The sequence below is a fragment of the Ascaphus truei genome, chromosome 12, assembly GCF_040206685.1.
Source record: "Ascaphus truei isolate aAscTru1 chromosome 12, aAscTru1.hap1, whole genome shotgun sequence".
Taxonomy (NCBI): domain Eukaryota; kingdom Metazoa; phylum Chordata; class Amphibia; order Anura; family Ascaphidae; genus Ascaphus; species Ascaphus truei.
This window is the reverse complement of record NC_134494.1, coordinates 37,287,399-37,305,931: the sequence shown is the minus strand read 5'-3', so window position 1 is coordinate 37,305,931 and position 18,533 is coordinate 37,287,399. Positions and strand designations below refer to the sequence as shown.

General features: G+C 43.7%; 1 protein-coding gene across 3 annotated transcripts in view; it reads right to left on the bottom strand.

The window, feature by feature from the left end:
* The window catches only part of ELP4 (elongator acetyltransferase complex subunit 4), a 319,054-nt gene that overhangs the window by 265,170 nt on the left and 35,351 nt on the right, over window positions 1-18,533 (bottom strand). For all 3 annotated transcript variants that reach the window (XM_075567333.1, XM_075567332.1, XM_075567331.1), the window contains exon 4: window positions 3,227-3,364. In XM_075567333.1, the coding sequence (XP_075423448.1) occupies window positions 3,227-3,364 (138 nt within the window). The remainder of the gene's footprint in view (window positions 1-3,226; window positions 3,365-18,533) is intronic.

The following is an 18,533-nucleotide window of genomic DNA, read 5'->3' as shown; positions in this document are numbered from 1 at the left end:
CACAGGTAATAGTACTAGCAATTCCAATGGGAGGATTGTCTGAGAGCTCACCAACTCTGCAGGAGTGAGCTCCAACCAAACCCAGGAACGGATTCCTTGCAACAAGAGACCATACCACCACCGCGTAGGCCAAAGCAGGAGATCACACTACCACCACGTGGGCCAGCGCAGGAGACCACACTACCACAGCGTGGGCCAATGCAGGAGAACACACTACCACAGCGTGGGCCAAAGCAGGAGAACACACTACCACAGCGTGGGCCAAAGCAGGAGACCAGAACCACCGCGTGGGCCAATGCAGGAGACCAGAACCACCGCGTGGGCCAATGCAGGAGACCACACTACTACCGCATGGGCCAACACAGGAGACCGCACTACCACCGCGTGGGCCAGCGCAGGAGACCACACTACCACCGCGTGGGCCAGCGCAGGAGACCCCACTATCACTGCAAAGGTCAACACAGGAAAGTACGCTGCTGCTGAAGAACCTCTTGGGAAGCAGAAGTGTCAATAATTGCTCTGCCCCACAATGGCTTGCACAGCGCTGAACAAAGCGTTGTGGGGTGGGACTTCGGGAAGCAGAGCTGTAAGTGACAATTCTACTGCACATCATTTTAATATGTTCACATTCTGATGTTATAAAACAAAAAAAAAGTGTTAATAAGTGAAAGGATCAAGATTTTTTACTTTAACTTGCTGGGCACAAGACAAACAGCTTCACCTTAATACAGCTGGTGAGATTATATGATCAGCCTGTGGGCTGTTTGATTTGGCATGCCACCGTATACAAGCCTTCTGTAACACAAATACATATCCGCGTCTGCGCTATCCCACAGAAAACATGCCAAACCTTGTTTTCATTCCGTCCCAACACACAGGTAAACATCTCATGTTATGGCTGATGTTACCAGATACTCATGTAAAAATATGCAACCAAACAACCACACTAACATTTACAGGCCAAATGCTGGTAGAATGCCAGTATATACTGCTAGATCAACAGGAGAGGAACGATCTGAAGCAGAAAGGTAACACAATACTACCAGCTGTAACATCCCAGAGAAGTGACCGCTGGGCTTGCTTCTAACTTGCTGCCTTCCCAGCGATTAGTTTCTGGTGACACTGAAGCTGATACAATCTCAAGTGCTTACTTTACTTATTACACACATGGTTAAGCAAGTCAACAGCCTGCTTCAATACTTTCACTAGGGGGCTCTAATAAGTACTGCTCATTCAACCTTTCAAACTCTCTGCGGAGAGCCATGTTTAGAAAGATGCCCAGCGTCAACACAAATATCTCCAGTGCGTGTTTAATAAAAGGATTACAACACTAGTCCTTTTAAAGCAAGGGCGGGCAACTCCAGTCCTCAAGGGCCACCAACAGGTCAGGTTTTCAGGATACCCCTGCTTCAGCACAGGGGGCTCAAACAGTGGCTCAGCCATTGACTGGTGGTGGCCCTTGATTTTAAAGGAATGGGCTGCCAGGGGGGCCAGGAATGCGTTGCCAAAGAAATGCAAAGCAATGAAATGCCGGCAGCTCTGGTGAAAGGGTTAGGCTGTGCTCCCAGTAATGTCTGTGACACGCGCGCCCGGCGGGGGGGGGGGTGGGGGGCGGCGCGTGCACAGTGCTAACCGCGATCTGCGGTCTGAAAGGGAGAGGGGAGCTTGCGACGGGCGGGGGCGTGGTCTGGGATTTGCGGGGGCGTGGCCATTACATAACGCGGCTGGTTCGCCCTCATTGGGTGAACCGCCGGTGGGAGCGTGGCCACGCCCCCGTCGCAAGGTTTGAACTCAATTTGGTGACGGTGCGTACTGGGCCCAGCCCCATTGAGGGGCGGTGCTTACACGCACAGTGCACGCCGCACCGTGCGCACAGGTTGTTACTGGGACCGCAGCCTTAGGCTGCGACCACGCTGCCGCCGAGCACGCTCATGCTTCAGAGCGGTGACGTCACCAACTCTCCAAGCACGAGCGCAGGCTGTCCTGCAGAATTTTGCAAGCGCTAGTGGGGGGGACACCTCGCCGTGCATTGACTGGTGCTGATTGGTTGCTGAACGGTCATGTGACCCTTCAGCGCGCTCGGAAATCAATTTGCTTTGTCTCCCCAAGCGCCTAGCTTGGGAGAGAGTACGTGCACGCTCACGCCACGTGGCTGTACAGATTGATTTTAAATGAAGTGAGCGCGCCAAGCGGCAGGGTGGACCCAGCCTTAGGCCTCGGGCATGGTCAGCGCCCCGTGCTGAGGCGCGCTGCTGCTCGGCAGTGAGCCCCTGCAGCCGCAATGAGAGTGGCTTTAGCAGGGGCTTGCGCACGCTTCCGCAAGCGTGCAGAAGCGTGGGTCTTATACAATTTTTAGTTTCTGCGCTCGCTGGAGCACAGGGCCGGTCACGTAAGCGGTTCGCCCAATGAGGGCAAACCAGCTCCGTGATGTCAAAGCCTCCACCCTCCCCACCCCAACACGCCTCCGGACGGCGCGCGATCTAAGGCCAGGGAAAGCACCCGCTTTCCCTCAGCCTCAGCGCGCCTCCGCCCGGCTGGATTCACCCTGGACGCAGCCTTATTCGTGCCAAATAGTCCATAATTGCAATGTGATCCCAGTTTCAATTTCATGTTCAAACAACGGGAGAAGAAACCCGTGGAGCGCATGTTACTTAGCTTTACACAGCGTACATATTATAAGAGGACAGGGAGGTAAGCCTGCAGGCGTGTGAATAAAAAAAGGGTGCTACTCGATTTGTACATTAAAAAGCAGCGGTGTTCTAGAGCAGGGGGGCTCAACTTTGGTCCTCAAGAACCCCCAACAGGTCAGGTTTTCAGCACAGGTGGCTCAATCAGAGGCTCCTGAGCCACCTGTGCTGAAGCAGGGATATCCTGAAAACCTGACCTGTTGGGGGGTCTTGAGGACTTGAGCACCCCCGTTCTGCCCCCTGTAGTGCAATCGCACATTGCACCCTGACCTCGGCCATCTTCCATAGTTCTGGGTGGAACCTTTTCTCTGCTTCATCTATTCCCAATACTTTATATATATATATATACACCTGTGCGCGCCAGACACCGCACCACGCCACATTTCCTGCTGCGCGGCCCTGTAAAGTCGCTGCTCTTCAACAGGCTGGGATGCCACACGCATGCACTTCAGGACATGGAACACGCCCTCCTTCTACTGGCAAAAAAACTACATAAAATTCGCCGAAAATCGAATGAGAAAACGGTCACTAAACATCACCTGCACTTGTGGCAAGTTCTGGTAGCGCCAGGCAATCTTCATCGTGTCCTGGGAATCCGGTGCAGATGCAGCAGCCGCCTGTGTATTCACCCCATCGCCTTGCTTAGGTATTTCATTAATCAGAGGCGCTGGGAGGTCCTGGCACGGAGGAAAGGAAAACAAACGATTATAGGTTCATCAGAAGACACAACGTGCTGGTGTTATTTGTTGGTTGGGTTAGTACTTGGTTAATTGCAGTGCTTATTTTTTAACAAGTCAAACTAATGGCACACCTTCGGCTGAGGGACAGATTCTGCTGCTGTAATGAACTGTTCACTTATTAGTACAATCAGTCAGCTATTTCTAACGTAACAGACTCAGTCTCAGTCTTGTTTAAACCTTGCTCTGAATACTGAACAAACAAATATAAAGTCCCCAGCGCTAAAGTCCAAGATACCGTGATCTTTAAGGCAGTCTCTAGTCTTTAAGATGGTAGTTGGGCTCTGGTTTAGATGCTCCAGATGGGATAGATGTCCTTGATGTAGATGGATACACCGTCTGAAATAACAGATAAGCAGACACACCTGATTGCGCAGTGTGTTATAGCAATCAGAGCCCTATCTGAGATGTGAAAGAATCCTACTCACATAATCAACGCCAATATGTTCAGTGGAGAGGATCTGTGCTTGCTCCCCTTCTAATCCGCTCCTCACACGAACCCCACGTGGAGACAGCTTACAGGAGACAGCTTACAGGATACACCCTCTATCTTCAATGGCGTCGGGGAAGCGTCCGTTAACGACACCTCCACCAATGTGAGACAGGAATACGTACAAGATAGTGTAGTATGAACAGACCTTTAATGCTTAAAACACTATAAAACGTAATAAAATACACTCACATGGTGCAATAACAGATGGTATTGCTCAATATGCCGTCCGCAGCTTGCATTTCCTAACACCACACCGGAGAGTATCACTGCACACAGACACGCTGTCGACTTGGCGTGTGACGTCAGTGCTTTAGGAAGCTCTCCCTGCAGCAGGACTACAGTGGCTGGGATGGTTCAATGACTAAGCTCCTCCTCCCTACGCGTTTCGTGACACGTGGTCACTTCGTCAGGGGATGGTGGAGCTTAGTGTGTGATGCCTTATATGCAAACCCAAATGGAGAGATCCTCCTACTAGGGGTGGGGCTTAGCTGCAATGTTGATCAAGGAGGATCAGCTCTGACACTAGCAGCGTGATCGGGGTTAATGCCTTGCCATACTGCATATAAACACCCTCATATTATGCAATGAATGAGAACAATACAACGGATAAATTAAGAACAAATAAAATAAAATAATAAAACAATCATACTTATATATAAACAGCCATGAATTATCATGGTATAGATCACATTTTATAAAATTAATATATTCAATAAATGCAATCCCTGAATGTTTTACATAAAATATCCCACTCTGCTTGGCAAGGATAGATTAAGAGTCCTTCAAAAAGGCTGCAAGGTCAAACTCAATGTTAAGGCCTAGGGGGGTCAAGGTCTTAAGTGTGTAGATCCAATAACTTTCTCTTTTGGAGACTTTATTGAGCCTGTCCCCCCCACGCCAACTGCTTTTGGGATTATCAATCCCTATACATACTAAACCCTCTGGACTCTGTTGGTGGTGTATTCTGAAATGGTTTGAGACACTATGTGTCTCGAGACCCCTCTTAATATTGTAAACATGTTCTGCGAACCTTCGTTTGAGGGGTCTCCCCGTGCGGCCCACATATTGGAGTCCGCACGGGCATTCCAGCAAATAGACACAGAAATTTGTTTTACAATTGATGAAGGTTTTTATGTCAAAGTTTTTTCCTGTCACATTAGATTTAAAAGTCTTTGTTTTTTTACTGTGTTTACAACCAATACAGCTTTGGCATGTATAGTAGCCTTTAAGATCATTTAGCCATGTTACATGGTGATCTCTCAGGCCATCTAATGGACAGCTAGGTGATAAGGAGGATTTCAAATTCTTTGCTCTTTTAAACACTATTTTAGGTTTACTGGGTAGGATGCTCTTAAGAATTGGATCTCTTTGGAGAATACCCCAATGTTTGATCAGCGTCTTAGATATAATGGGAGCTATACCACTATACTGTGTGATGAAAAATGGAAACTTGGCCTGACCATTCTCAGCCGTTTTCTCTTTTCCACACAGCAAGGACGCTCTATCAGTTTTATTAACCTCTTTGATCGCAAGATCCAATTCTTGGTTTTTATACTCCCGTTCGATGAATTTGGTTTTCAACTCCTTAATTTGCTGTTGGTACACAGAGTTTTCCGAACAATTCCTCCTAATTCTAAGTGCTTGCCCCTTGGGGATGTTACGCAACCAATTGGGGTGATGGTGACTGGATGCCAAAAGGTAAGTGTTGGCATCAACCTCTTTATGGAAGGTTTTAGTGTGAATGATGCCATTTACTACATAAAGGGAGAGGTCAAGAAAGTTTATTGAAGTTTTATCCTGATTGAACGTGAATCTAAGATTCCGCGTATTGTCGTTCAAATATAATTTGAATTCCTCCAGTCGGTCCAGTGGCCCCCTCCAGACACACAGCACATCGTCGATGTATCTTTTCCAGAGCACCAGGTTTGCACCAAATGGGTTGGAGGACCTGATATGGTCCTCCTCCCAAATGGACATAAACAAGTTTGCATAACTAGGTGCAAACCTGGTGCCCATTGCAGTGCCGCACGTCTGGAGGAAGAACCTGTGGTCATGGCTGAAGAAATTATGCGTCAGAATAAACCTGATTCCATCTAGAATGAAATTTTTTAACTTCTCATCCACTCCAATATCCTGTTCTAGGACTCTTTTGATAGCATCTAGTCCCATCTGATGGTCAATGATCGTATACAACGAGACCACATCGCAGGTAACCCAGCACATATCTTCCCCCCACGTTAGGTCCTGTACAAGATTTAATACCTGCGATGTATCCCTTAAATACGACGGGACCTGTATTACATATTTTTGAAGTAGATGATCTAGGAATTGGGAAAGGTTGGAGGTGAGGGACCGGATCCCAGAAATTATTGGGCGACCGGGGGGTCTGGTGAGACTCTTGTGGATCTTCGGGATGAAATAAAACACTGGGATTCTGGGCTGTTCAATCATAATGAATTCCATTTCCCTGGTGCTAATAATGTCATCCCGAAGACCCTGATCCAAAAGAGTTGCCATCTCTTCTCTGAAAGAGTCTGTTGGATTGGACTCTAATACCTGATAGGTGGCGTTATCTTCCAGAATTCTAAGGGATTCCTCTCTGTAATAAGAGGAGTTCATCACCACGACTCCTCCCCCTTTGTCGGCTGATTTAATTACTATCTGGGAATTGGACTCAAGAGATTTAACTGCTGCCTTTTCTTCCTTACTTAGGTTTTGTTTGCGGCATTTGAAATCATTACTGGCTTCCTCTAAGTCAGAAATTACCATTTCGGCAAAGGTATCTACAAATTAAATTAAAGTCAATAAACTTAGCTCTAACCCTGGTAAAGGAAAAAAGAAGCCAAATAAGCAAGATCAAAGAGATCAAAGTTTGCATAAAAGTTTTCCAGAAGAACAACACCACGTAGGGTATGAATATAGGGACAGATCTCCGGTTGACAGAAAACATGAGGGCCATCACTATCGTGAAAGATCACCTTTAGATAGGACCCATAGAGATAACTATGAGACAAATACTCAAAATAAAAATTCTTTTTTAGAACAACGCCAGGGCAGAGCACCAATGCGGGAACCGTGGAGAGACACAAGAGTCAAACCAGACAGGCACGAACAAGTAAGGGTAGAAAAGAAAAGGCAGAGATTGGAAGAGTTCGAGGAAAAAGAGGAGGCACAAGGAAGAGAAAGGGAAAAAAGAAGGCCAAACCAGAAAAGGGATTGGTAAAGAGCAATGTGTTTAATATAAGTAGCATTGATCTTAAACCTGTAGAGCTAGATGTGCTATCTCGAGGGTTGAACTTTGCCCCAGTAAGCGGACCCAACATGTTCAACATCTATGTTGATGTCCATAGATTTCTGAGGAAAATTTCCCTCAAGAAATACTATCTTAAGGACGCAGTAAGTAGATCTGTGATACTACCCAACACCAATCCAATAGTGACAAAACCTCCCCTCACTCCCTTTAAAAAACCTTCCACCTTCTACCCAAGAGGTATGAAGGGAAACTTTGTAGATACCTTTGCCGAAATGGTAATTTCTGACTTAGAGGAAGCCAGTAATGATTTCAAATGCCGCAAACAAAACCTAAGTAAGGAAGAAAAGGCAGCAGTTAAATCTCTTGAGTCCAATTCCCAGATAGTAATTAAATCAGCCGACAAAGGGGGAGGAGTCGTGGTGATGAACTCCTCTTATTACAGAGAGGAATCCCTTAGAATTCTGGAAGATAACGCCACCTATCAGGTATTAGAGTCCAATCCAACAGACTCTTTCAGAGAAGAGATGGCAACTCTTTTGGATCAGGGTCTTCGGGATGACATTATTAGCACCAGGGAAATGGAATTCATTATGATTGAACAGCCCAGAATCCCAGTGTTTTATTTCATCCCGAAGATCCACAAGAGTCTCACCAGACCCCCCGGTCGCCCAATAATTTCTGGGATCCGGTCCCTCACCTCCAACCTTTCCCAATTCCTAGATCATCTACTTCAAAAATATGTAATACAGGTCCCGTCGTATTTAAGGGATACATCGCAGGTATTAAATCTTGTACAGGACCTAACGTGGGGGGAAGATATGTGCTGGGTTACCTGCGATGTGGTCTCGTTGTATACGATCATTGACCATCAGATGGGACTAGATGCTATCAAAAGAGTCCTAGAACAGGATATTGGAGTGGATGAGAAGTTAAAAAATTTCATTCTAGATGGAATCAGGTTTATTCTGACGCATAATTTCTTCAGCCATGACCACAGGTTCTTCCTCCAGACGTGCGGCACTGCAATGGGCACCAGGTTTGCACCTAGTTATGCAAACTTGTTTATGTCCATTTGGGAGGAGGACCATATCAGGTCCTCCAACCCATTTGGTGCAAACCTGGTGCTCTGGAAAAGATACATCGACGATGTGCTGTGTGTCTGGAGGGGGCCACTGGACCGACTGGAGGAATTCAAATTATATTTGAACGACAATACGCGGAATCTTAGATTCACGTTCAATCAGGATAAAACTTCAATAAACTTTCTTGACCTCTCCCTTTATGTAGTAAATGGCATCATTCACACTAAAACCTTCCATAAAGAGGTTGATGCCAACACTTACCTTTTGGCATCCAGTCACCATCACCCCAATTGGTTGCGTAACATCCCCAAGGGGCAAGCACTTAGAATTAGGAGGAATTGTTCGGAAAACTCTGTGTACCAACAGCAAATTAAGGAGTTGAAAACCAAATTCATCGAACGGGAGTATAAAAACCAAGAATTGGATCTTGCGATCAAAGAGGTTAATAAAACTGATAGAGCGTCCTTGCTGTGTGGAAAAGAGAAAACGGCTGAGAATGGTCAGGCCAAGTTTCCATTTTTCATCACACAGTATAGTGGTATAGCTCCCATTATATCTAAGACGCTGATCAAACATTGGGGTATTCTCCAAAGAGATCCAATTCTTAAGAGCATCCTACCCAGTAAACCTAAAATAGTGTTTAAAAGAGCAAAGAATTTGAAATCCTCCTTATCACCTAGCTGTCCATTAGATGGCCTGAGAGATCACCATGTAACATGGCTAAATGATCTTAAAGGCTACTATACATGCCAAAGCTGTATTGGTTGTAAACACAGTAAAAAAACAAAGACTTTTAAATCTAATGTGACAGGAAAAAACTTTGACATAAAAACCTTCATCAATTGTAAAACAAATTTCTGTGTCTATTTGCTGGAATGCCCGTGCGGACTCCAATATGTGGGCCGCACGGGGAGACCCCTCAAACGAAGGTTCGCAGAACATGTTTACAATATTAAGAGGGGTCTCGAGACACATAGTGTCTCAAACCATTTCAGAATACACCACCAACAGAGTCCAGAGGGTTTAGTATGTATAGGGATTGATAATCCCAAAAGCAGTTGGCGTGGGGGGGACAGGCTCAATAAAGTCTCCAAAAGAGAAAGTTATTGGATCTACACACTTAAGACCTTGACCCCCCTAGGCCTTAACATTGAGTTTGACCTTGCAGCCTTTTTGAAGGACTCTTAATCTATCCTTGCCAAGCAGAGTGGGATATTTTATGTAAAACATTCAGGGATTGCATTTATTGAATATATTAATTTTATAAAATGTGATCTATACCATGATAATTCATGGCTGTTTATATATAAGTATGATTGTTTTATTATTTTATTTTATTTGTTCTTAATTTATCCGTTGTATTGTTCTCATTCATTGCATAATATGAGGGTGTTTATATGCAGTATGGCAAGGCATTAACCCCGATCACGCTGCTAGTGTCAGAGCTGATCCTCCTTGATCAACATTGCAGCTAAGCCCCACCCCTAGTAGGAGGATCTCTCCATTTGGGTTTGCATATAAGGCATCACACACTAAGCTCCACCATCCCCTGACGAAGTGACCACGTGTCACGAAACGCGTAGGGAGGAGGAGCTTAGTCATTGAACCATCCCAGCCACTGTAGTCCTGCTGCAGGGAGAGCTTCCTAAAGCACTGACGTCACACGCCAAGTCGACAGCGTGTCTGTGTGCAGTGATACTCTCCGGTGTGGTGTTAGGAAATGCAAGCTGCGGACGGCATATTGAGCAATACCATCTGTTATTGCACCATGTGAGTGTATTTTATTACGTTTTATAGTGTTTTAAGCATTAAAGGTCTGTTCATACTACACTATCTTGTACGTATTCCTGTCTCACATTGGTGGAGGTGTCGTTAACGGACGCTTCCCCGACGCCATTGAAGATAGAGGGTGTATCCTGTAAGCTGTCTCCTGTAAGCTGTCTCCACGTGGGGTTCGTGTGAGGAGCGGATTAGAAGGGGAGCAAGCACAGATCCTCTCCACTGAACATATTGGCGTTGATTATGTGAGTAGGATTCTTTCACATCTCAGATAGGGCTCTGATTGCTATAACACACTGCGCAATCAGGTGTGTCTGCTTATCTGTTATTTCAGACGGTGTATCCATCTACATCAAGGACATCTATCCCATCTGGAGCATCTAAACCAGAGCCCAACTACCATCTTAAAGACTAGAGACTGCCTTAAAGATCACGGTATCTTGGACTTTAGCGCTGGGGACTTTATATTTGTTTGTTCACTGTTTTGTATCAGGTTTTGGAATTACCTGTTATTATTGTCACCTAGCTGCTTTTTTTTTCTTTTTTTCTCACAGCATTGTGCAAGTCATTTTGTTATCATTTTGATGTTGCACGAGCACTTATCGTTGTTTTAGCACAAATTGTTATCACTTAGTTTAGTGTAGGTTAGCGCTTTTGGAGGGGTTAATTTCATTGTTTTGCTCTGAATACTATTCAAAATGTCAAAGCTAAACAGACATTGTTAAGGATACAGTCCCACACAGAACCCAAATAAACGAAATGGCAGTTATAAGTTTATTAGGTTAAAACTAGGTGATTGGTAAGGGACAGGTATTTTTCCATCACTTTTTGTAAGCGCTGTAACGAGGACTTAACTCTCTTAAGATCCGTCTTATTTCATCATTGAACCTCCGACACAGTGGCAGAGCATTGGCAGATCATCCAAAATTGTGATGCGATTACCCGTACCGGAGATTAGTTAATACTGGCGATAGTGTGCATGTCCATCAATCCTATTATCTTACCTCTGGTACTGTGATGTTTGGAACATGGTGAATGATTTTATATATATATATATATAATCATTCACCATGTTCCAAACATCATATATATATATAGTGTTCGACAAACCTATACATTTGCACGCCCCGGGCGAGTGGATTTAACATCGTGGCGAGCTCCTATTGGCCCAAGCAGCACACGTGTGGTACTAGGTGGCGAGTAGATTTTTTTGTTTGGCGAGTAGATTTTTTGGTGATTTGTCGACCACTGTACACACACACACACACACACACACACACACACACACAATTTAAGGATATGGTATGAATTTTAAATGTTCATGTTTTAATATCCCAATTGCAGGCTGGGAGTGCAGGTCTTACAGATCTGCTTGACCACTGCTATAATCCGATGCTGCTGATTTTGTGTTTTTCTGCTGAAACCTTATCGTCGCCGATTTTTGGCACCTCAATTGATGGCTGGGACATCAGTTCATTGATCTGTACGTTAGCTACTGAATTAGGCATCAGTTACAAATAAAACACAAATAAATAATAACCAACAGACGTCTAAAGATCATCTAAACCAGCTCTGGTAAGGGGGTGCGCTGTAACCAACATTGACGGGATCGGAGGTGTTCACACCCTGTGCTGTGGTAACAGAAGCTCTCTGCAAGGTTTACATACTGAACACTATTTACCAGAGAGGCTTTATATGTCGTTGAACTTCTATGTAATAGGCACATATGCTCACTTTGCTGTTCCTATGAAGGGATGAGCAGAGATTGTCAGTGTCAGAGAATATCGCAACGCATTATTGTGATTATCTGCCAGTGTCAGAGTCACCTGAGAGACCCGACAGCTATTGAGAAGACTGCAAGGCTCAGAGAAACCTCATTATGCTTATAGTATGTATATCTGTGTATTTATTTCAGTGGGGTGCACTCAGGTGTTGCAAAGTGCCAATAAGAATGTAGGCAATGTTTTAAAATGCAGACAGCATCCTACAACATTGTACACATGATGGCATCAATGTGGATACAATGTACCCATAGTTACTTCCCCAGCGGATCCCTCCCAGGACACACAGATATTCTAATCTAAAAGTATTCATAGTAGCTTCTTGCCGTGCCCGGCTCAAGGAAACGAATAATCATCATGTTTATACAGTATGTGTGTGTTGTAGGAAATCCATACATTGTACTTGTCTTATGTGTAGCAGTAAATGTGAAGTTATACCAGGGCCTTTATTTTGATTAATATAACATTATTTTCATAACAGACGAGTACATAAATTGATGGTATTTAAGCTTTTTAAAGTTATCCAAGCAGTAACAATCATAAAAGTGATACCCACGGATTAGAAAATGCTACAGAAAATATACTACCAATGAAGTTCATTGTGTGAAGACACAAAGCATCTCATTTTATTATATCTCAGAGCGCTCGGATATTGTCTATCCGCATTTCCGAGACGTATTTTGAAGGCGCGGTGCTACCTGACGGAGTTAGATGTCGGTATACTCACGTGCATTTGTCATTACCGTTCTCCGAAACACAAACCGTGCTCCCGAACAACAATGACAATGATAATTCAATTCAACGTAGTCCTTATAAAGCAAAGTCCCACATAGCAGGCAAAAATTTAAAAAAACCAAATACATAGTAATGTGATCGTCCTCCTTAGATTCATTCCCACTTAAAGCTGCAGACCAGGCAGCATCCTACATGTGTGTTTTGTTTAATAAATCAGTTCTGTACTATGAGAAATACTTGTAGCATTTTTTTAAACAACTCTGAATGACATTTTTATGTATTATAAGGTAAGAAGCATTTTTTGTTTCTAAAGCAACCATTTACAAAGTCACACCCACTTCCTCTTCTGAAACAGGCTCCGGCGCACCCCTTTTTGAGCCCTGCCCTCTCTCTAGCAGTGCACCAATTGTATCTAGTGACTGCCTGGTCAGATGATCTTCTCAAGAAATAACTATAGGTATACCGCTCACCGAATAGCAATGTAGTTAGCCGGTGCAGAGGGATAGTACTGGCGTAGCAAGTATATAGGGTGACAACAGAGTGATCTCCCACAGATCCCTCTTAGTACTGCACAACTGGCTACAATGGCATATGGCAACAATAGAGTGCTAGATAACGAATAGGGAGTGAGCAGTAGGGGAGACCCTGGTAATTGCACCCAGTGCTAGGATAGAGCAATTACCTAAGAATGCCTATAGGCAAAACAATAAATATTTATTAAACATCTATATAAACACACAATTAAACGGCGCAAAGGAAAATGGATAAAAGCAACTAAAACTCAGGTACGGGTGTAGTGGAGGCCTGTATAAAGTAAATAACTATGATACAAATATCTTATAGTACAGCCTCCTACTACGAGCACGAGTGGGGGGAAATATGCAGGGAGGGTGGTGGTTACTGATATTGCACTATGGCTAGTGATGTGTGCTAAAGGGTAAGCACAGAATACCACCTTATGTGAGGGAGGTGTATATGTGGTGAAGGTATAGCTATAGTAGGCTAGTGTGAATAGGCGCTACCAGGGATCACAAACATAGATAGTGCAGAGTGTATGCAGTCAAAGCAGCTGCTGCTGTGGTGGTGTTTAAATGATAGCGCTCCCACTTATGTATTGGCCTATAGCTGTAGCGTGTATGCTTATTGCTACCAGCATATGCCTATGTTGCGTCCTTGAAGTATATAGCCGCCAAAAGTACCTTTCTTGCCAGCACTTCCCAACACATCAATACATATCAGTACATCGAGTCAATCCCTCCCTCCCCACAACTGCCGCGATCTCACCCGTGACCTCCGACGTCACCGGTCACGGGTGAGATCGCGGCAGTTGTGGGGAGGGAGGGATTGACTCGATGTACTGATATGTATTGATGTGTTGGGAAGTGCTGGCAAGAAAGGTACTTTTGGCGGCTATATACTTCAAGGACGCAACATAGGCATATGCTGGTAGCAATAAGCATACACGCTACAGCTATAGGCCAATACATAAGTGGGAGCGCTATTATTTAAACACCACCACAGCAGCAGCTGCTTTGACTGCATACACTCTGCACTATCTATGTTTGTGATCCCTGGTAGCGCCTATTCACACTAGCCTACTATAGCTATACCTTCACCACATATACACCTCCCTCACATAAGGTGGTATTCTGTGCTTACCCTTTAGCACACATCACTAGCCATAGTGCAATATCAGTAACCACCACCCTCCCTGCATATTTCCCCCCACTCGTGCTCGTAGTAGGAGGCTGTACTATAAGATATTTGTATCATAGTTATTTACTTTATACAGGCCTCCACTACACCCGTACCTGAGTTTTAGTTGCTTTTATCCATTTTCCTTTGCGCCGTTTAATTGTGTGTTTATATAGATGTTTAATAAATATTTATTGTTTTGCCTATAGGCATTCTTAGGTAATTGCTCTATTATAGCACTGGGTGCAATTACCAGGGTCTCCCCTACTGCTCACTCCCTATTCGTTATCTAGCACTCTATTGTTGCCATATGCCATTGTAGCCAGTTGTGCAGTACTAAGACAGATGATCTTCTCCACAGAACTTTGCATCTTTGGTCCTCTTCTGCTGCACTGACAGCCATTTAGTGAACCCCCAAGCCGAATCTTCGCCGATCGATAACAGGAGAACAGATCGATCGGCAACTTAGCTAATTACTTATCATTGTGTGGATTGTATTGATGCATGTATTAAAGGGAAAAAAATAAATAAATATGCATCTTGGACGGCTGCTTTAATGCCGCAGTTTCCTCTCCTATTTTTTTACCTCCTATTTCATTTAGTTTTTATCGGTGTTGAAACAGGGTGGTCCACTGGAGCTGAACCGCGCCGTTTTCAGCTCTGGTGACACCCCTGTTCCGAAGATACTTACCGGTGATGGTAAATCTCCCTCCAGGGGAAACAAAATGGCTGCCAAATCTTGGGCCAATAGGAATTTGCAAAATCATTGGTTTAGAAGTAATACCGGCAACTTCACAAATATATCAGGAACTATGGGGGCCCCCTAAACTTAAAATAGCGAAGTTTATGAAAAAGGGTGCTGCTGTCACGTAATGATTCACTTACCTGCTTCCTGCATAAAAACATTGCTATTTTCTTTGGGTTAGTTTAACTCTAACCTTATCTTGTCATTATTGTTCTTGTATCTCTTTGGCTAATAATGTCAGTATAAGTAGAATATATCAAACACCAAAAGAAACAAATCCGCCTCAACCAATGTATCTGCACATACAAAAGTTTACAAACAGTCTTACCACAAAAGCAGTGATGCATGCGCAAGATCTGCAAAGCATTTAGTTACCATAGAAACATCAAAAGTTAAAAGGATGATCAATCATGTCCAACTACAAAATAGTGTAAATCCCCCCTTTTTAACCTCCCCATAAGTCACTGCCATTAGTTCACTTGGTGTTCCTAGGAGGGATGGCAGATCATGAATTGAATAAGTGCCACTGATTCTTAGGCAGGGGTGTCAGGACTTGCCGAATAAGCCCTCGACTAGGTCTTCCTCGCCATCATCATTTTATGTTTTATTTTTTTTATCAAAAACACGCCTCCACTTAAGCGGACGGTTAAAGAACAAATTAAAATGACATACAATCATTTTGTTAAGACCAGAAAAGCCACAAGGACGAAACAAGTCTCACATCCTTCGCGAGACGATGGTAAGGTAGATAATACACCTGAGCTCTGATGGTAATCTGATGACGTAGCTACCGCTGGAAATGCTTCAGGATCCCAGATATTGTACAAACTGCATTTCCTCTTCATTAAAGGGCACATTCCTAAAGATAACATTAATTAAATTTCCCAGGTGCGCTTTCCTACACCATAAAAAAGCACAGCCATTGTCCTCCCAGTAACACCTGCCCCCTGCATTGTGAGGACTTGCCTTTGTTTATCTCTGTTACACAATGCTGAGGATCCCTGCTCACAGATAATCATTAGTACAAATCCTCGCTATGCACTCGCCTAACTCCCTGAGCTGGTCTTTGTTTGACGTGTCTCTGCTACTGTAATCAGGCGCACACCTGTCGCTGACGCCATACGCTGCACCGTCTCTGCTGCAGATCTTGTCATTCACCTGTTTGAAATCTCGGGAGGGGATTAACTATTTCACACCAGTCGCCTTTAATATTGCAAGCCAAGTGAGATGTCACAGCCATTTCCCCAAGCACAGGGAACCTCTTGCAACTCTTTCTTCTTCAGTAAACAAACGTTCATTTCAATTTCGGAACCACACTTGATTTGACTACTCATCTAATAAGCAAAGATTTTTTTTGGCATGTGTTCTATGGGAAGTTTTGCACCGGGGGGAAAAGAAGGAAGAACGGCAAAGTTATCGATAAAAAATATGATGTTCTAACAACTCAAGAGAATACAGAACTATGATATGTGTTATATAGTGTATATACAGTGGCCCCAAGTCTATATATTTCATGCATGTAGCAGGATCTTTGTTTGTGGGTTTCATTGTTTTTTTGATTTTTTTAGTAGCTTACAGCAAATATAAATATTACTTGTGAACATATCCCCACGGCTCAGGTAGGCCTGCCTTTCTACATTATCCATTAGCACAGGGGGGCACGCGACAGCTACAGAGGCCTGTGCGAGGCCTCTGTAAATCACTTACCTTGACTTCCAGCAACGCAACGTCATGACAACGCGGCGTCAAATGATGCAGCGGGGTCACGTGATGTCACATGACCCCGTGGCATCATTTGACGCCGTAGCCAAGGTAAGGGGGGGGGGGGGCGAGGAAAGCATGCAGGGGGGGCACAGAGGGAAAAGTTTGCGCACCCCTGCCTTGGCATACACTGCTTCCACTGCAGCCAGTGATTCTGGGTAATGAAATGCAAATGAGCACCTTTTGCTCCTTATCCATTTTATCATGGAGCCCTATAAGCTTCTGCCTGCTGTATTACACAGCTTTTCAGCACCGCTTGGGTTAAAGAAGTGCAGAGCCAGTAACCCTACTCACAGACAGCTTTTACAACCTTTTGGGTCTCATCAGAGTGAGGCTGGTTATTCTGGCTTTGCAATGTGAAGTTGGAATAGGTTTCAACCATGCATTATCTGTAGCTTGGAATGTTTTAAACTAAAAGTTTGGATACTTCGGCGAAAGCGAGCATGGTGAAAGTATTTCATGTATGTACACATTTTCATGCTTGTTATATACGTAACTACATATAGTAAGTCAGATAAAATATGTAAAAAAATAAATAAAAATAACTTTAATAAAAGGGGTTTAGCCTCACTCCTATTTACAAGCGACAGAAAAATAAATACCGTACATACACAAACACACCTGTCCATTAGTGAGAAAACATCAGTTTAATATATGATTTCTCCATACTTCAGATTCAATAACACGAAATTAAACTTGTGATATCTGAAATGTTGATCCCAAAAAGTTTATAGGAGGATACAAATAAAACTAATAATAATAACAACAATAACTTTCTTTATATAGTGCTTTTCTCCCAATGGGACGCGAAGCGTTTCACAGTTACAAAAAGGGGAAAAGAAGAATATGTTTCAGGGTATAAAAGAGACTAAACACAAGGAAAGATACAATACAGAATGGGGCGGGACTGTATCTATTTAATGCCGGACAGGATGGGGTTCATTAATTAAATGCCTGGGTAAGCAGGTAAGTCTTGAGCCTGTTATAACTTCACAGAGAGGACACCTCTCGCACTGTACGAGGCAGACTGTTCCAGAGAGTGGGAGCAGCGTGGCTAAACTCTACACACAGGGCATCCAGTCATCTTTACTTAGGCCTATTGCTAAGTTTTATACAGTCCGTTTTACATTAATTTCTCATCACAAAAGATCCAGTAATTTTTACATAGTTAAGACCAGTGTCCCTGTATTAATCTGGTACAGAATTACAAAACCTGCATTGGAATCATGTCAAAACATTCAATAAAAAATATCCATTTGTTTTAGTCTCTAACATTTACCGTGTCGAACTAAAATCACGCTATACGTTGTATGAACTTCAGCAAACATTTCCCTTTTTTTTAATAGCAATAATATTGAGCAAACTTCAAAGTGATACTACGTATAGAAAGTCAACAACAAAAAAAACCCTCGACCTGCAGAGGCGCAAGGCAGCTCCGTATCCCGGCAAATAAGGGGGTTAAATACCTGTTAACGTTTCGCGTGACTGTGAATACAGAGAAAATGACCCCTTTTTGCAAACGTCAAACTTCTACCAAAGATCGTGAGGAGTTTGCAACAAAAAAAAGTCAAAATCTTATATGAAACGTTCTCTCTCACCCCCACGTTCACACGTTTTCTAACTCATCCTAACTGCACACTGGGGTTTTTTTTGCGTCTAAATCCTCTAGTTATTGTCTTGTTTGGAGGAATGTTGACGGAATAGATTTTCTGGAAGACTAGTAAAGCCGTCATTGGTGAGGTGTTCTGAAAGTGTTGACATTTTTGCCACATTCTTCTCACTTTT